Source organism: Trachurus trachurus, assembly GCF_905171665.1.
Source record: "Trachurus trachurus genome assembly, chromosome: 23".
Taxonomy (NCBI): Eukaryota; Metazoa; Chordata; class Actinopteri; order Carangiformes; family Carangidae; genus Trachurus; species Trachurus trachurus.
In genome coordinates this window covers 4,100,264-4,117,671 of record NC_139912.1, presented here as the reverse complement: position 1 = coordinate 4,117,671, position 17,408 = coordinate 4,100,264, and the positions used below count along the sequence as shown (strand labels likewise).

Here is a 17,408-nt window from a genome sequence, read left to right as displayed (position 1 = left end):
CAAACACTGAGCTGTTCAATCTGTACCTGTGTTTTTTTTTTTTCACTCTTGTTTGTGTTTGTGTTGTTTGACAATAAATTCACTCACTTCATCTGAATGTTTCACCATCTGAACCTTTACTAGGTGATCCCAGTGGGGAATAAAGTATGTAGGCTAACGTAATAGATAACACATTCAATTCATTTATTAATAACTTATTGTTAAATTATTTGTTAATATCTTGGTAACATTTACAACTGTCAAAGTAACATTTATTGTGACTCAATTTTCTGTTTTTCAACGAAAATCCACTCCGGACACTTTCGGAAAACTTCGCTTGCTGTGGCGAAGCTATTTCCGCTTTTCAAAATAAGAGCGCGCAGTCTAAACAACAGACGGTTGCTGCTCTGCCAGATTTGTCAAAAATAAACTTAATAATAGATAAATAACACACTTTGTGCCTTTACATGTGAAATGTGGTGCATTTACAACGTTTCATCAACATAATCCCGGTTTATAGAGCTACTTGCTTTTACTTTCTCCGTCTCCGCATGAATATTTACTGTCGCCACGGCAACAAGCGCTGGCGTAGTAGCTAACGTTATCTAACTTTGCCTAAATATTCACTTATAGGCTAAACTAATATAAGCTAGTGTTTGAGTTAAGCGAATATTTAGGTAAAGTTAGCATGTATTCTGAGCTAACGTTAGCTACTACGCCAGCGCTTGTTGCCATGGCGACGGTAAACATTCACGTTTATGCATTTATTAATTTATTTCATTATGACTAAAACGGCTTTCCATACATCATACGTATTCATAATCAAAAAAATATAACTGTGATACGTTATTTGTGAATAAATTAATATAATAATGTTTTCAAATCAGCTGACACGGGCTTTGAGCTTTTCAAAGTAATAGTAAGGGCAACATATGAAAATCTGGGAACTAAATCCTTACCAAGAAATTTCTTCACAATTGTCTTTAGGAACGTGCGTAATATCATGTCTTAAAATGTTGAAATTCAACTCCCATGGGAAACCCCCTAAAAAACTACTCAAAGTTGGGGTACCCGTAACTGGATTTTTGAACATTCCGAAATGTTAAATTTGGCCTTAAATAACTTGTGAGGGGTCAAACTAGGGGTTTTTCATGATTCTGAGTTGATCGCAAACATTAGTTTTACACCCAAAACACTCCTTGGTGGAGAAAAAAACAGCCACACCCACTTTTCTTGTTAATCGGAAACCCTACTACCACCAATAGAATGTTGGTGCAGAGAAGCCATTCCATTCATTATCATTGCAGAGGTTGTGTTACATAATACTACTAAATACTCAATATAATATAACTTTTATTCTACCCTTTTTTCTATAGGACATTATACAGACCCTCCAGGATTTTATGATGTCACGATTGCAACTATTAATGCAAATTCAATCATGAATTCTTTGGCCTTGCCACTGCAACTTTTCAGCAAATTTGCTATCATAGACCGCTGTGGCTAGCTGTTTTCAGCTGTGGCCACAGTGTTTCCATTTTCCATTTCCATTTTATTTGCATGTCTGTGTTTTTATTAGTTATTATAGATAGATATTATATATTACTAGTTATTGTTTTCATATAACATTACGTTTTATGCGGATCGGGAGCGAGAGAGAAGGAAAGAAATCAGATGTACACCAGATTTCACATACCAGTAAAAACGGAAACATAGCCTACACAGCGCGCGCACACACACACACACCTGCCTATCTCTATAATGCATTATTATCATACTTATAATGACTTATAATGCAGTTATAGCACTGTATAACTATAGTTATAAACACTCATAAATGATCATAATGCTTTATAACAATAATCATAACACACTATAAAGCATTTTATCATGACTATAAGGTCAGGTATTATAATACGTTATAATTGTTAGTAACTCGTTGACAATGACCACATCGATAATGCATTACAAATATAGTTATAATGTGTTAGAATTGGCTTATAAACATGTATAACTATCATAATAAACACTCATAAATGATCATAAGACTTTATAACAATAAGCATAACACATCATAGAGCATTATAACTCTATTATAATACTTGACCATAAGCCATTATAAAATGCTCTCTAATGTGTTATGCTAAATGTTATAAAGCCTTATGATCATTTATGAGTATTTATAATGATGGTTATACACTTTTATAAGACAATTATAACACATCATAACTATATTTATAATGTATTATCGATATGGGCATTGTCAGCGAGTTACTAACAATTATAACGTATTATACCTAAGTCACAATAAAATGCTTTATAGTGTGTTATGATTATTGTTATAAAGTATTATGATCATTTATGAATGTTTATAATTGTAGTTATACAGTGCTATAACCACATTATAACTCATTATAAGTATGGTTATAATGCATTATAGAGATAGACATCAAAGTCTTACCATGGTTATTAGTTGGCTAACAGTAAATAATATGGTTTGTTAGCCAACTCCTATGTGCGACTGAATCTGATGACCATCTGACCATTATATTTTCCTAAATGCTAGCTGACTGCTCCATTAGCTATCAAACTAGGATAACATGGTGTAGGCATGTTGTCATCACGAGGATTTTTGCAGTTAGGTTTAGGCGGTGATCTACTATACTTAATAGAATACATTAGAGATACAGTAAGCTATTCCTGTGCATGACAGAGGTTTTCTTTAATGTCACAAAAAAACTTAGACTATTACTACTGAATACTTAATATAACTATATTCTACCTTTTTCCATTGTTGGACATTAATCTAGCACACACGTCAATCTCATGTCAAAAACCTGGGGGCCAGATCTGTCCTGCGATACACTTTTATATGGCCTTCAAGAAAAATATTATGTTAATAATGGCCCACCAATATAGCATTCACATTACTCACATTACAAATCCCATAATACACTACAACAGCTACCACGGCCATGACCAAGCAATAGGCCCAAGCTGGAATGAACAAGTTTGTGACACACTGCAACATCTTTTTCCATTCTTCAAAAACGACCTCTTAGAGCCTGGATGCTCGATGGAGATTGATGCTCAGTGTGTGTGCAGATTAACATTACCATGTTTGCAATCAATGTAGCACCACTGTGTATTGTTTGTGCTTTTCCTATCTTCATTTCGAACAAACTTGTTTCAGTTGTTGCTGGTATGTGAAATCTGGTGCATGTCCACTGTCTTTTCTCTCTCGCCGCTTGCTACCGATCTGCATAATAAATGACATTTATAATAACTTTTTTAATACATTTAGCAACACCACAAAATCCTGGAGGGTCTGTATAATGTCCTATAGAAAAAAGGGTAGAATAAAAGTTATATTATATTGAGTATTTAGTAGTATTATGTAACACAACCTCTGCAATGATAATGAATGGAATGGCTTCTCTGCACCAACATTCTATTGGTGGTAGTGGGGGTTCCGATGAACAAGAAAAGTGGGTGTGGCTGTTTTTTTCTCCACCAATGAGTGTTTTGGGTGTAAAACTAATGTTTGCGATCAACTCGGAATCATGAAAAACCCCTAGTTTGACCCCTCACAAGTTATTTAAGGCCAAATTTAACATTTCGGAATGTTCAAAAATCCAGTTACGGGTACCCCAACTTTGAGTAGTTTTTTAGGGGGTTTCCCACGGGAGTTGAATTTCAACATTTTAAGACGTCATACTACGCACGTTCCTAAAGACAATTGTGAAGAAATTTCTTGGTAAGGATTTAGTTCCCAGATTGGTCAAATATCGGCTAAAATGCCCTTACTATAAGAGCGCGCAGTCTAAACAACAGACGGTTGCTGCTCTGCCAGGTTTATCAAAAAAATAAACTTAATAGTAAAGAAATACCACAATGTGTGCCTTTACATGTGAAGTGTTGTGCATTTGCAACGTTTTTCCATCATAATCCTGATGTGTGCTTTTACTTTCTCAGCCCGCGACGTTAAAGGATCATAGGGCAGGATTAATGAGAACGGCCAGTGACGCGACGGCCGCTGCGCGTAACTACAGCAACCAGCGAAGCCACCGGCACGGGAGCGCGCACAGACTCTTCACTGTTTACTTTACTCTTTACAGTCTTTCCTATCTGCTCTCAAGGAGGGGAGGGGGGGGGGGGGGTATTTTACTGTAGGTTCTCTCTCTCTCTCTCTCTCTCTCTCACACACAGACAGACAGACAGACAGACACACACACACACACACACACACACACACACACACCACCTGCCTCTTCACTGTGCTGCAGCAGGGGGCTGCTGTCCGTTCCTCTGAGCTCCTCTGCATGGATCTGTATGGGCTCCTACAGGCCGGTACTGAGAATTAACGTGCCGGGTCCGGGTGTCGGACCCAATACATCCATGGTCGGACCGCATCTGTCAGGGTCCGCGGTCCCATGAAAACCAATAAACACCGGACACATTCATGATTTCATAAGGGGAGGGGGAGAGAGAGTGGCGGTGGGGGGGGGGGGGGGGGGGCTTTTAACAGGGCTTTCAGTTGTGCTGGGTCGTTTGCTGGCAGTAACAGTGATTTGGATCCACCGTGGTTCAGAGCGGTGGTTATAGCCTAACAGTAGTAGTAGTGTCGCCACTCTGTTACTATATCAATGGCTCTGCCGCGGTTGCCCTCTTCATGTCTCCATTCCATTGATCCATTCGAAGGCAGTCGTGGACGCGCTGACGTCAGGTCCGCCGGCCAGCGCGCGAAATTCACCCCCTGAATTGCAGCGCATTTTGCAGCACAGACCCCGTTCAGGGCAATGGAGAGATACGCGGATGGGCTCGTTCTTTTTGGTTTTGAACGCTTCCTCACCCATTATTATTTAAAAAACGTAAAACGCATGGGTATTTTCCGGTATTTTCTCACAAATCCTGCCCTATGATCCTTTAATGTTTACTGTCGCCATGGCAACAAGCGCTGGCGTAGTAGCTAACGTTAGCTCAGGGTACTTTGCCTAAATATTCGCTCAACCCAAACGCTAGCTTCACTTTTACATTAGTTTGGCCGATATATTGGCTCATTCTACGTATTAATAATCAAAAAATATAACTGTGATACGTAATTTGGGGGAAAAAAATATATTATTCAAATCAGCTGATTCGGACTTCCGGTATCCAAGCAACACGTGACCCGGAAGTGTCTGAAACAGAAACAGGGCCGAGTCTGTTCCTTCTGTGTTGTGTCTGTCTGTTGGGTTTTTTTTCTCCTCCGGAGCTCCGTCACAACACTTCACTTCAGTCCGGTGGGAAGCAGCAGATCCGCGGGGGAGAGGAGACGGAGAGACGGGGGCCACACCACACGCTGCAGCAGCAATAATAATCAATAATAATCACTAATCACTAATAATAATCGCCATCATGGGCTCGTTCTTCCGCCGCCGTTGCCCGGTCCCGGTGCCGTTAACGTTACCGAGCTGCTGCCTCCTGATCTGCGTCATCGCCGTGTGGACCGGGCTGAGCTGCGGAGCCACCGGACCCAACCGGAGACCGAACATCGTCCTGATCCTCACCGACGACCTGGACGTGGCCATCGGCGGCCTGGTCAGTGCTTTGTTTTGGTTACAACCTGTTTATAATGCTTCTTTTACTCATTTATTTACCGACATTTGTTTTATTTTATTATCCCAGAGTCGTGACGTAGTATTTGCATCGGAAATAGAAAAAAAACATTGATTTATTGGTGATAATCGAACATTTCAGCTGACCGATCACATTCCTGCTCACACTCATCGTTTCGGCATCTCACTCAGTCAGCAGCCTCCTCACCCCTCCTCACCTCCCTGTCACAGCTCTACTGGGACTAATATCGATAGAAGACGATCGATTCTTACAGTGATCGATACCAGACATCCTTATCACCAAACATGAACTGATTCTGTAAAAGTAAATTGACAAAACAGCAAAAACATAGACAATCAAACAAACTAAAGAGCTCGCAGATGACTTTGACCTGAATATGAATTAGAAGAGAAACTGTTTTGTTGATCAGAATAAAAACTAATCAGTCCACACCTTGATAATCAATCATTTTTTCAAGGATTTCAAGGATTATTCTGTTTTCTGTTTTCTCCTTCTTTCTGTGTGACTTCCTAAATTCAAGTCCAAACCTAAAAAATATTTTCTTTTTTATCAATAAAGGCTGAAAAAAATGTAGTTTTTACCATATTAAATAAAAAATCGACTTAAAATTAAAGAAAAATGTTCAGTCCTGTTATCAAGTCCTTCAATTCAAGATCTTTGGCCTTAATTTTCTATATCTAAAGTAAAGTCAGATTTCAGGAGTTCATATGAGATCAAATGGACGAGGAAAATAAGCGTTTGACTCTGTGGAGTTATTGATTTTCCTAAATGATCTAAATGAAGAATTATCTAGATTATGAGCTCATAATATTTGTCTCGTTGAAAAAAATCATCGATGAGGTCTCGACACAGAGTAATTAAACACAGTGAATCAGTGATAACAAAAAAAAACTCATATAAAAACAAGATAAATGAAATAGAGAAATAGAAACATACAATTCAATAATAATACAATATACTACAATAATAACTGGCTGTTATTAAGTGCAGAGTTCAGTCTGATCAATGAGCTTGTGATGTGTTTGTATGAAATATAAAATATTGATTATGTTTCTTCTCTGAGTCGTGTTTTTACTGACGTCGACGGAGCTCGTTCAGTTTGTGATGAACTTATTGATTCTCATCTTTTTCTTGCAGACGCCTCTGAACAAAACAAAGAAACTGATCGGAGATGCAGGGATCACGTTCACCAACGCTGTGAGTATCAGCACCAATAACATAAAATCAATCAATAAAATCAATAAAACCCTACGGTGACATCATCTCCCCCTCCCTCCCTCTCCCTGGGTCAGTTTGTGTCCAGCGCTCTGTGCTGCCCGAGCCGAGCCAGCATCCTGACGGGGAAGTATCCGCACAACCACCACGTCATCAACAACACGCTGGAGGGAAACTGCAGCAGCCGCGACTGGCAGAAGAGCGAGGAGGCCAAAACCTTCCCGGCCCTGCTGAAGGCCGCCGCGGGATACCAGACCTTCTTCGCCGGGAAATACCTCAACCAGGTGAGGAATGATGGACAGATGGACGGACGCCATGTTTGTTTCATGTCATATAGAGACCAGAAAACAAAGTGTTGAAAAATGAGTCGAGGTTTTGGTGTTTTTTTCTACTTTTTGCTCCTTTTTGTTCCTAAACTCACCTGTTTTCATTTCATCATGTCATTAATTCACCTTTTGTGTGTGTGTGTGTGTGTGTGTGTGTGTGTGTGTGTGTGTGTGTGTGTGTGTGTGTGTGTGTGTGTGTGTGTGTGTGTGTGTGTGTGTGTGTGTGTTTACAGTACGGACACCCAGAGGCCGGAGGAGTGGAGCACGTTCCCCCAGGATGGAGCTACTGGATCGGACTGGTGAGACACTGACAGAGAGGAAAAGGATAGAATAGAAAAGGAAAGGAGAAAACAGGAAAGAAAAGAAAAGGAAAAAACATTAAAGGAAAATAACAGAAAAGAGAAAAAAGAAAAGGAAAAAGGTAAGGAAAGAAAAGAAAAAAGGAAAGGAAAGGCAAGAACAGGAAAGGAAGAGGCAAAGAACCGGAAACGAAAAAGAAAAGAACAGGAAAGGAAAGGAAAAAAGCGAAGAATGGGAAAGGAAAGAAAAGGAAAAAATGGGAAAGGAACGGAAAATAACAGGAAGAAAATAACAGAAAATGCAAGAAAAGGGAAGGAAAGAAATAAAAGAAAAGAAAAGAACAGGAAAGAAATAAGCAAAAGAAAGGAAAGGAAAGGAAAAAGCAAAGAATAGGAAAGGAAAGGAAAGGAAAAAAGCAAAGAATGGGAAAGGAAAAAGCAAAGAATGGGAAAGGAAAGGAAAGGAAAGGAAAAAGCAAAGAACTGGAAAGGAAAAAGAAAAGAATAGGAAAGGAAAGGAAAGGAAAAAAGCAAAGAATAGGAAAGGAAAGTAAAAAAGAAAAGAATGGGAAAGGAAAGAAAAGAAAAGGAAAGGAAAGGAAAATAACAGGAAAGAAAAGAAAAGAAAAGGAATGGAAAGCAAAGGAAAGGAAAGGAAAGAAAAGAAAAGAACATAACATAACAGAAAAGGCAAAGAAAGGAAAGAAATAACAGGAAAGAAAAGACAAGAAGGAAAGGAAAGGAAAGGAAAGGAACGAATGATTCTCTGCAGTTCCCAGATGTGTAGCAGTGAGTTTTCCTGTGGGAACGTCGATCATGTGACTGCAGCAGTTGAACCAATCAATCAGTTACTAGATGTTCCTGAACGCACCGTGTTGCTCTGCTCCCTCCCGGGTCACGTGACCATGTGACCGTGTGAAACGACCAGAGATGATGTCATAATTAAATCTGTTCACTGGTTGTAAACGGTCGATATTATTGATTATTGATTATTGGAATATTATTTATATTGTGAATGTGTTTTTTGTTTTCCCAGGAGAAGAACTCTAAATATTACAACTACACGCTGTCGGTGAACGGGAAAGCTCAGAAACACGGAGCGGACTACAGCAGAGACTACCTGACCGACGTGCTGGTGAGACACACACACACACACACACACACACACACACACACACACACACACACACACACACACACACACACTTGAAATATTTATTTATGCCCACATATAAAGAAGTACAAGGGTTCTTGCACAAGGGACATAAACTCTGCCAGTGCAGTTGACAATGGAAGACGGTCAGACACAAAGCGCCTGGGCAGCTGAACACAGTTACATACAAACTGACCTACAGGTCAGATAGAAAACAGACATTCAAGGATATAAAAAACATCGTCTCCTCCAGATTGAGCGGCTACCAATAATAACTGAGACTGAGCAGTACCTGGCCAACTGTTTAGCTCTTCTTTTAGGGAGGCCGGCCATCTGAAGGCCCCTCACAACCAACTTATGCACATGCCCCAGACTACCAAATATAAAGACTATAAGTTTACATCTGTAGCCCAGCTGAGAGATGGTCTGCTTCAGCTGTTGCTATTTCAGCACTTTGGTCAGAAAGGCCTCCTCTAGGCTATAATCAAAGGTACAGCCGACCTCCAGAATGAGCACCTCTCTCATGATTTTCATTAACAACAACAACATCAGGAGTATTAGCTGTTACATTAGAGAACATTGAGACATTGAACATCCTCGGCTTCACAGTAGAAGCTGATGAGTCATGTTCTGTTGATGTTGTTCAACATGTTGCTGTGATTTATGAAAATCTTTATATTCATCTCTCTCTCTCCACTCTCCTCCTTCTCTCTCTTTATCTCCCTCTTTCTCTCTTATTATTCTCCTGCCTCCCTTCTTTCTCCCTCTCTCTTCCTTTCTCTCTCCCTTCTTTCTCCCTCTTTCCCTTTTTCTCTCCCTCCTTCTCTCCCCCTTTCCTCCTTCACTCTCCCCCGTTTTCTTCCCCTTCCCTCCTTCTCTCCCCCCTCCCTCCTTCTCTCCCTCTTCCCCCCTTCACTCTCCCCCTTTTCTCCCCCTTCCCTCCTTCTCTCCCCCCTCCCTCCTTCTCTCCACCTCCTTCTCTCCCCCTTCCCTCCTTCTCTCCACCTCCTTCTCTCCCCTTTCCCTCCTTCCCTCTCCCTCCTTCTCTCCCCCTTCCCTTCTTCACTCTTCCCCCTTTTCTCCCCCTTCCCTCCTTCTCTCTCCCTCCTTCTCTCTCTTCCTCTCCCCCTTCCCTCCTCCTCTCTCCCTCCTTCTCTTCCCCTTCTCCTTCTCTCTCTCACCCTCTCTCTCTCTTTTGCTCTATCTTTCCTACCACCCTTCTTCCTTCTCTCTCTCTCTCTCCCTCTTCCTTCCTCCTTCCCTCCTTCTCTCTCTCTATCTCACTCTCTCTCTCCCCTTCTCTCTCTCTTTCACTCTCCCCTTCTCTCTCTCTTTCACTCCCCCCCCCCCTCCAGGCCAACATGTCTCTAGACTTCCTCCAGTATAAATCCAGCTTCTCTCCGTTCTTCATGCTGGTTTCTACTCCGGCTCCTCACTCCCCCTGGACGGCGGCTCCTCAGTACCAGGACCGGTTCAACGCCACCAAGGCTCCGAGGGACCCGAGCTTCAACACACACGGGAAGGTAGCACACACACACACACACACACACACACACACACACACACACACACACACACACACACACACACACACACACACACACACACACACACACACACACACACACACACACACACACACAGACACACACACACACAGTAACACACATTAACATTAACACATTAACAACCTGTGTGTGTGTGTGTGTGTGTGTGTGTGTGTGTGTGTGTGTGTCTGTCTCGTCAGGACAAACACTGGCTGATCCGTCAGGCGAAGACGCCGATGTCCAACTCGTCTGTTCAGCTGCTGGACGACGCCTTCAGGAAACGGTCGGTCCTCCTCTTCATCCTCCTCTTCTTCCTCTTCCTCCTCCTCCCTTTCTTCCTTCTCTTCCTCCTCCTCCTCTTCTTCCTCTTCCTCCTCTTCTTCATCCTCCTCCTCCCTTCTTCTCTTCCTCTCTCCTCCTTCTTCCTCCTCCCTTTCCTCTCCTTCATCCTCCTCTTCCTCCTCCTCCTTCATCCTCCTCTTCTTCTTCCTCCTCCCCCACCTCCTCTTTTTCCTCCTCCTCCTCTTCCTCCTCCTCCTCTTCATCCTCCTCCTCTTCTTCCTTCTCTTCCTCCTCCTCCTCTTCCTCTTCTTTCTCATTCTCTTCCTCCTTCCCCCTCCTCCTCTTCCTCTTCTTTCTCCTTCTCTTCCTCCTTCCTCCTCCTCTTCATCCTTCTCCCTCCTTTTCTTCATCCTCTTCGTCCATCCTCCTCTTCTTCTTCCTCTTCCTCCTCCTCCTCTTCCTCCTCCTCTTCATCTTTCCCTCTCCTCCTCCTCTCCTCTTCCTTCTTCCTCCTCCCCCTCCTCCTCATCTTCTCCCTTCTTCTTACTCCTCCTTTCTCCTCTTCTTCCTCCTTCCTCCTCCTCCTCCTCTCCTTCACTAACTGTTATCTCCAGACGTCCCTGAACGCCTCTTCCTCCTCTTCCTCCTCCTCCTCCTCCTCCTCCTCCTCCTCCTCCTCCTCCTCCTCCTCTTCCTCCTCCTCCTCCTCCTCCTCCTCCTCCTCTCCTTCACTAACTGTAACTCGTTGCTCCTCCTCCTCTTCAGGTGGAGGACGCTGCTGTCGGTCGACGACCTGGTGGAGAAGATCGTGAAGCGGTTGGAGGTCAGAGGAGAACTGGACAACACCTACATCTTCTTCACCTCCGACAACGGCTACCACACCGGTGAGACACAGTGTAACAAACATCATTGTTGCTCCATAGTAACTTTCATTCTTTAAAAAATAGATTCAATGCATCACAGGACAATGTTACAATTCTTATACAACATCAAAAAATATACAAGACTATAAAGCTAAACATTGAACAGACAACCGCTCGCTCTCTCTGTTATAACTTTAAAGGAAGAGTTCAACATTTTGGCAAATTGGCCCATTGCCATAATCCCTATAGTCATAGCAGTAGGTTCGTTACCTTTAATTGTCGGTGCAAGCTATTTTTAGAACGGCGGAGCAGAGCCGTGAGCTGCTCAGAGCTACGCTACGGAGGCTCTTGCTCTTTCTTGGTTTCCCTCATCACACTCATCAAATACACAATCCAACAACTCCACAACGCTCTGGTGGACAAGTTGTGACCTGCACATTCACCACGCTATGAGATAATAACACAACGTTACCAGACAGAGTTGTTTTAGAGGGAAATGCAGAGACTGCTTGATGAAAAATTGTCCCTGAAGGCAACGCGCATCAGCGGTTTTGCATGAATTTCTCTGCTCCACCGTTCTAAAAATAGCTTGCACCGACAATTAAAGGTAACGAACCCACTGCTATGACTATAGCGATTATGGCAATGGGCCAATTTGCCAAAGTGTTGAACTATCTCTTTAATGTAGCTCCACCACTAACGGCTACAACAGTTACGTAATTTACACAAACAACTTTTAGCTCTTTTTGTTACCTGTGATGAGGCGGAGAGTTACAGTCTAACACCTGTTGTTGCTGCACAGCTCCATAGTAACGCCCCACAGGAAACTCAAAGTGGAATTTCAAAGTAATAGTACGACAATAAATAATATAGCTAAAGCACAAAAAATGAACACACTAACACCACAATTTTCTAATTACCAGAAAAAAACTATGATTGATTGATTACTAATTGATTATTGTGTGTGTTCAGGTCAGTTCTCTCTCCCTCTGGACAAGCGGCAGCTCTATGAGTTTGACATCAAGGTTCCTCTGATGGTCCGAGGCCCGAACATCAAACCCAACCAGACCAGCCAGGTACACACACACACACACACACACACACACACACACACACACTGTCACTCTTCTTGTGTTTTTTACCGACTTCCCCTGAACTCACCACGTTGTCTCAGCTGTTGGTGGGGAACGTCGACCTCGGTCCGACCATCCTGGACATCGCCGGCTACGACGTCAACAAGACGCAGATGGACGGGACGTCTTTCCTGCCCGTCATGGTGAGTTCACGCCCCCACGCCACGCCCCTCCTGGTTACCATGGTTACCTCTTTGTTGATGGTTACTCATCATCACTGATTGGATGAGTTCTGATCGGTCGACTCAGTTTTTTAACAAGAGCTGAAAAACTACGGAAGCGTGTTGCTTTCACTTGGGAAAAAAAAGCTCTCGTTTTCAAAATAAAAAAAATTCTGTTTTTCAAAATAATATTTTTTCAGTTTTAGTTTTTTTTTTCTATTAGATCCATGATGTAAATGCTCCACCTCAAAAAAAAAACAGTCGATCTCTGTTTTGTGCTACGTGTTTATACAACAGGAAGAGCGTGTAAGGACTGATTTCAAAATAAAGGTGACCTTCCAAAACGGATTCAAAGGAAAAGCAGACTCATTTTATTCTTATTTTCACTCTGTTCCCTGTGAATTCAGATTGATGTTTAGAGGAGACGACCTGTTATTACAGAACTCCACCTCAGAAAATATCAGAGCAGTCGGATGTCGCACCTTTATTTTGAAATCCGTCCTTACGTTACAGCAGGTAGGAGCTTCTCACAGGATTTTGAAATCTGGTTAAATCAAAAACATATTACTCTGAAAAACAGAGCTTTTAAAAAAGAAATTCAAGTGAATGCAACATGCTTCTGTAGAAAAACTCATAATCTATGTATCTGTCGTCATGGTTACCTGTTTTCCCCTACAGCAGGGGAAGGTGAACGGCAGCAGCTGGAGAACAGACTTCCTGGTCGAGTACGAAGGAGAAGGAAGTAACGTGTCGGACCCGTCCTGCCCCCTGCTGGGCCCGGGGGTGTCGGTACAAGCTCTTTAAAAAATGTTTTAATAAAACTTTATTTATTCATAGAGACAGAGCAGAAACACCAACACACACACACTCTTTCTCTCTTTCTCTCTCTCTCTGTGTAGGAGTGTTTTCCAGACTGTGTGTGCGAGGACTCGTACAACAACACGTACGCCTGCGTGAGAACCGTCGCCCCCTCTGCCAACCTGCAGTACTGCGAGTTCGACGACAACCAGGTGTGTGTGTGTGTGTTCATGTTCAGGTAGAAGCTCGTAGTGTTTGTTTAAAGGTATAATATGTAGGAATTCCTCCCATCTAGCGGTGCGGTTGCATATCTGAACGTATTCTTGATGTTGCATTCACCTGAAATCGGGCAGACGTCAGACAGACAACAGATGCTGCATGTAACAGGATAAACAAGCGTCTATGTAAACAAGTGGTCCTCCAGCACGAGGCAAAACAATACAGGCGTGACAACATGTTGTCATGGTGATGTGGTATTGTTTTACCGTCTTTCTCTGGTGGAGTAAAATGACATCCGGTTGGTTTGCCGACGGCCGTCTGCCTGACTGCACCTGAATGCAACACCAGTGCCTCCGTCCTTCCTCACACTACACAGTGGTGACAGTTTTAACAGGCCGAGCCCACAGCTCCGCTGAGTTTCCGTGGTTACCTACGGTCACGCTGCCACTCAACGTAAAAAATGGCGATGCAACATGGCCGCCTCGATTCGGTGCGTCGCCCACTTATGTATTTGTAACGACTTGTAACAACTCATTCTAAGGTAGAGAAAGCTTTCATTTGTATGCAGCTGTGATTCAACGTATTTATGAAAGCAATATTTGATTTTTGCCAATAAAAAGCCAAATAAGTTACACGCTGGGGCTTTAAAGTGACCTGTTGAACCTGCAGGTGTTCGTGGAGGTCTACAACGTGACCTCTGACCCCTACCAGCTCACCAACATCGCCGACTCCGTCGGGCAGGACTTCCTGGAGAAGATGAACCACAGACTGATGATGCTGCAGTCGTGTTCGGGGCCGTCGTGTCGGACGCCCGGCGTCTACGACCCACGGTGCGTTCACTGACACTCCGTCATTTCTACACTCTTAAACACACTTAAACGTCAGACGAACATCTCAAACATGAAGAATCAGCTGCATTTCTGTTTAAAGTTTAAATTCAACTGTGCTTTTATTTTGAAAAATTAACAATTTCTTAAAGTTATTCCTCTTTTTTTTTATTCTTCCCACTTTACAACATAACTGTATGTAATTATCATTTCTGTGCTGGTGATTTTGCACAAGTTGAGACAATTTTAAGATATTTTAACAAAGAAAGAGGAAAAATAAAACAGATTCTGAACAGATTCACTTCAAATAAGAAAAACATGAAATTACTCAACAGTTTGTTTTTGTTCATTTGTCCAAATCTGACAATCAGAGAAAGTAAAAACTTTCAATTTCAAAACATGTTCCTGTTGAATTATCTTAATTTTCCTGGAAAATATATTTTTTTCTTTGGTAAAAACATTTTTTAAGGAAAATAAAAAACACCCTGGATAGACAATCTTTAATCTAAACCCAGATGATTTTATAATTAATTATCAACAACTTAATTCAACAATAAATTATCGGACGGATTCACTGAAATGACTTCACGCACTGTAATTAACTGAATTAATTGATCAACTTCCTCCTGAACAGTTAAATAAAGTTTTTTCAAACCGCCTCCTCAGGTATAAGTTCGACCCCAGACAGATGTTCCCGGGCCACAGCTGGAGGCTCAGTCGACTGCGACAGAGGATGAAGTGAGACGAGGGAGGACGAGAGCTGTGTTTGTTTCCTTGGAGACGGAGACGGGGATGGTGGGACCAGGTGGGTTGCCACGGCGACGGCGACTCACCTGTCGAAGCTCGGCGTGAGCCCGTCGAGTCGGTTTGTGTCTGTTGGCGTCGTCGTCGTCGTCGCACCGAAGCCAAATTATCATCAAGGACGGATTCAAAGCCACTTCTCACAAACTCATCTGTTCATTATCAATGTCATTGATTATTATTGTTATTATTATTATTAATATTATTATTATTATGATTATCACTACATTTATCTGACAGGTCCTGGGTTTTTTTTCTGTGAACAAACAGAAATGTGCCAAACTTAGTCACTTTAATTGTTTTTTTGTTCATATGAATAATGATAAAGTGTTGATCTGTCGTCATCTTCACTTTGTTATTTCCAGTTAAACAGAAAACTTTGATAATTAATATTCACAGATTAACGTTTCAAACATCGACATTTACTGTATTTTTCATTTAACTATAACTTTACTTCATAATCAATTATTTTTCTTTAAAAAAAAAACTTGAACATAACAAACAGAAGCTTAAACAACACTTTCTCTTTAAAACTTCACTGTAAAAATCAACAGGAAATGAGCTGGAAACCGCAGGATCGCCAAAATAAAAGCTCCCTAGAATATCAAAGATCTAATAAAACAATATTTTTCATTTTCTTAAAAGCTTAAGAAGTTTTTCACCAAGAAGTTGTTTGATTAAAGTGATAAAAAAGTTCAGGATCCACACAGAAGAGCGCCACCTACAGGAAGTCAAACCTCATGAAACAGGAAGTTGAACTTTAAACACGACGAGTGCCTAGAAAGAGACGAGACTCACTACGTTACAACAACATGAAGCCACAAACAGGAAGTCGTTATTATTATTATATTAAAGCTTCAGAGACTCGTCGACTTTTACGTTTTTATTATTTCAGTGGATATTTTTTTCTAATAGTGTCTGATTTGAAACGTTTCCACTCCGACACTTTTGTCTTTTCTACCTGTGAAAACTTTGTCTCGTTACATTTCACTAATTATTTCACACAACGTTTGTAGTTTTTCATTGAGCCAATTATAGATAAACACTGGTCAATAATATGTTTGTTTATATCAATTAATCTCGATAAGTTCTTTTATTTTAGTGTTTTTTTTTTTAATAGTTAAATTTAGGTTTCTAACTATTAATTTTCTTGAGTTGAAAATACTAATATTTGACCTAATAAATATAGAAAAAGGAAATGTACATTTACTTTATGTTTTTTCTTTTCGTCTCCTTCAAAATCAAAGGGAAGTTTTTTTTTAAGTTCAAAGTTTACGTCATAAATTGTAACATTATTGAAAACTGACATTTTAATATTAAAGGAGCAGTTCGACAAATTAACATCACATCTCTGTAAGAATTAAAAAACTTTTCCTTTTAAGCTGATATTTTGTGTTCGACAGTAAAAAAATTTCCTCTGCAGATTTTTTAACGTCCAACCAAAGAGTTTGATCCGGAGACTTTGAGGCGACGTTCACAAACTGAAAGACGATTGTTGTTCTTGTCTGTTTTTATTTTCTTTGTCTTATTGTGAAAGAAGCAAAACAAAACAAAACAAAAAAGCAGTTGTTACCTGTAGGTGCGTTTCCATCAGCTGTTTAGATGCGCATCGAGATGTATCGCATCGGAAAATGATGATGGAAACGCCGTGATTCGCATTAAAATCCCCTGATTCGCACAAAATGAAATACGCTCGCTATGGTCGGGTTTTGGTTGATTCGAATGGGATGGAAACAGCTGTATGCGAATCAAGTGTGACGTAGCCACTTTCACCCCATCTGCTCCCATGTTGCAGTTCACTCACAAGACAACATCAGGGTTTCCGCTGTCACACAACAATTAATTAATTGCGGCGCATCGCCACGGCAAAATAAAAGCCCCCACACACCTTCATATGTGATTAGTGCACAGTTCTTCATAGTTCCTCCTCAGTAAAAACCAAACTTATCAACCAGCGCGTCCAGCGTTTATCATTAATAAAGTCTGGGGCGCCGCGACTCTCTCTCTCTCTCTCTCTCTCTCTCTCTCTCCCACACACACGGACAGGTTGCGTTATGACGGTAATAAACATATGCGCTAAATCGCGCTAATGTGTTCAAATCAGACCGTCAGTCAGTCCGTCCGGGGGGGGGGGGGGCAAAGTCCGTAGATGGAAACACACATGATTCGAATTTCTTTTAATGCGC

At 41.5% G+C, this 17,408-nt stretch overlaps 1 protein-coding gene across 1 annotated transcript; it reads left to right on the top strand.

Annotated features, from left to right (window-relative positions):
* Positions 1-5,170: 5,170 nt before the first annotated feature.
* On the top strand, positions 5,171-15,990 carry gnsa (glucosamine (N-acetyl)-6-sulfatase a). The gene is made up of 14 exons (XM_083999672.1): positions 5,171-5,559; positions 6,736-6,795; positions 6,891-7,097; positions 7,373-7,438; positions 8,475-8,573; positions 9,947-10,114; positions 10,339-10,421; positions 11,186-11,304; positions 12,256-12,359; positions 12,458-12,559; positions 13,256-13,366; positions 13,477-13,587; positions 14,264-14,424; positions 15,088-15,990. Exons 1-14 carry the CDS (start codon positions 5,377-5,379, stop codon positions 15,161-15,163), a joined length of 1,650 nt encoding a protein of 549 aa, XP_083855798.1. The 5' UTR covers positions 5,171-5,376; the 3' UTR covers positions 15,164-15,990.
* The last annotated feature ends 1,418 nt before the right edge of the window (positions 15,991-17,408 follow it).

Coding starts and splice junctions, on each gene's coding strand:
- gnsa (XM_083999672.1), top strand. CDS start 5,377: ATGGGCTCGTTCTTCCGCCGCCGTTGCCCGGTCCCGGTGCCGTTAACG. Junction 8,574..9,946: donor ACTACCTGACCGACGTGCTG/GTGAGACACACA, acceptor CCCCCCCTCCAG/GCCAACATGTCTCTAGACTT. Junction 12,360..12,457: donor AACCCAACCAGACCAGCCAG/GTACACACACAC, acceptor ACGTTGTCTCAG/CTGTTGGTGGGGAACGTCGA.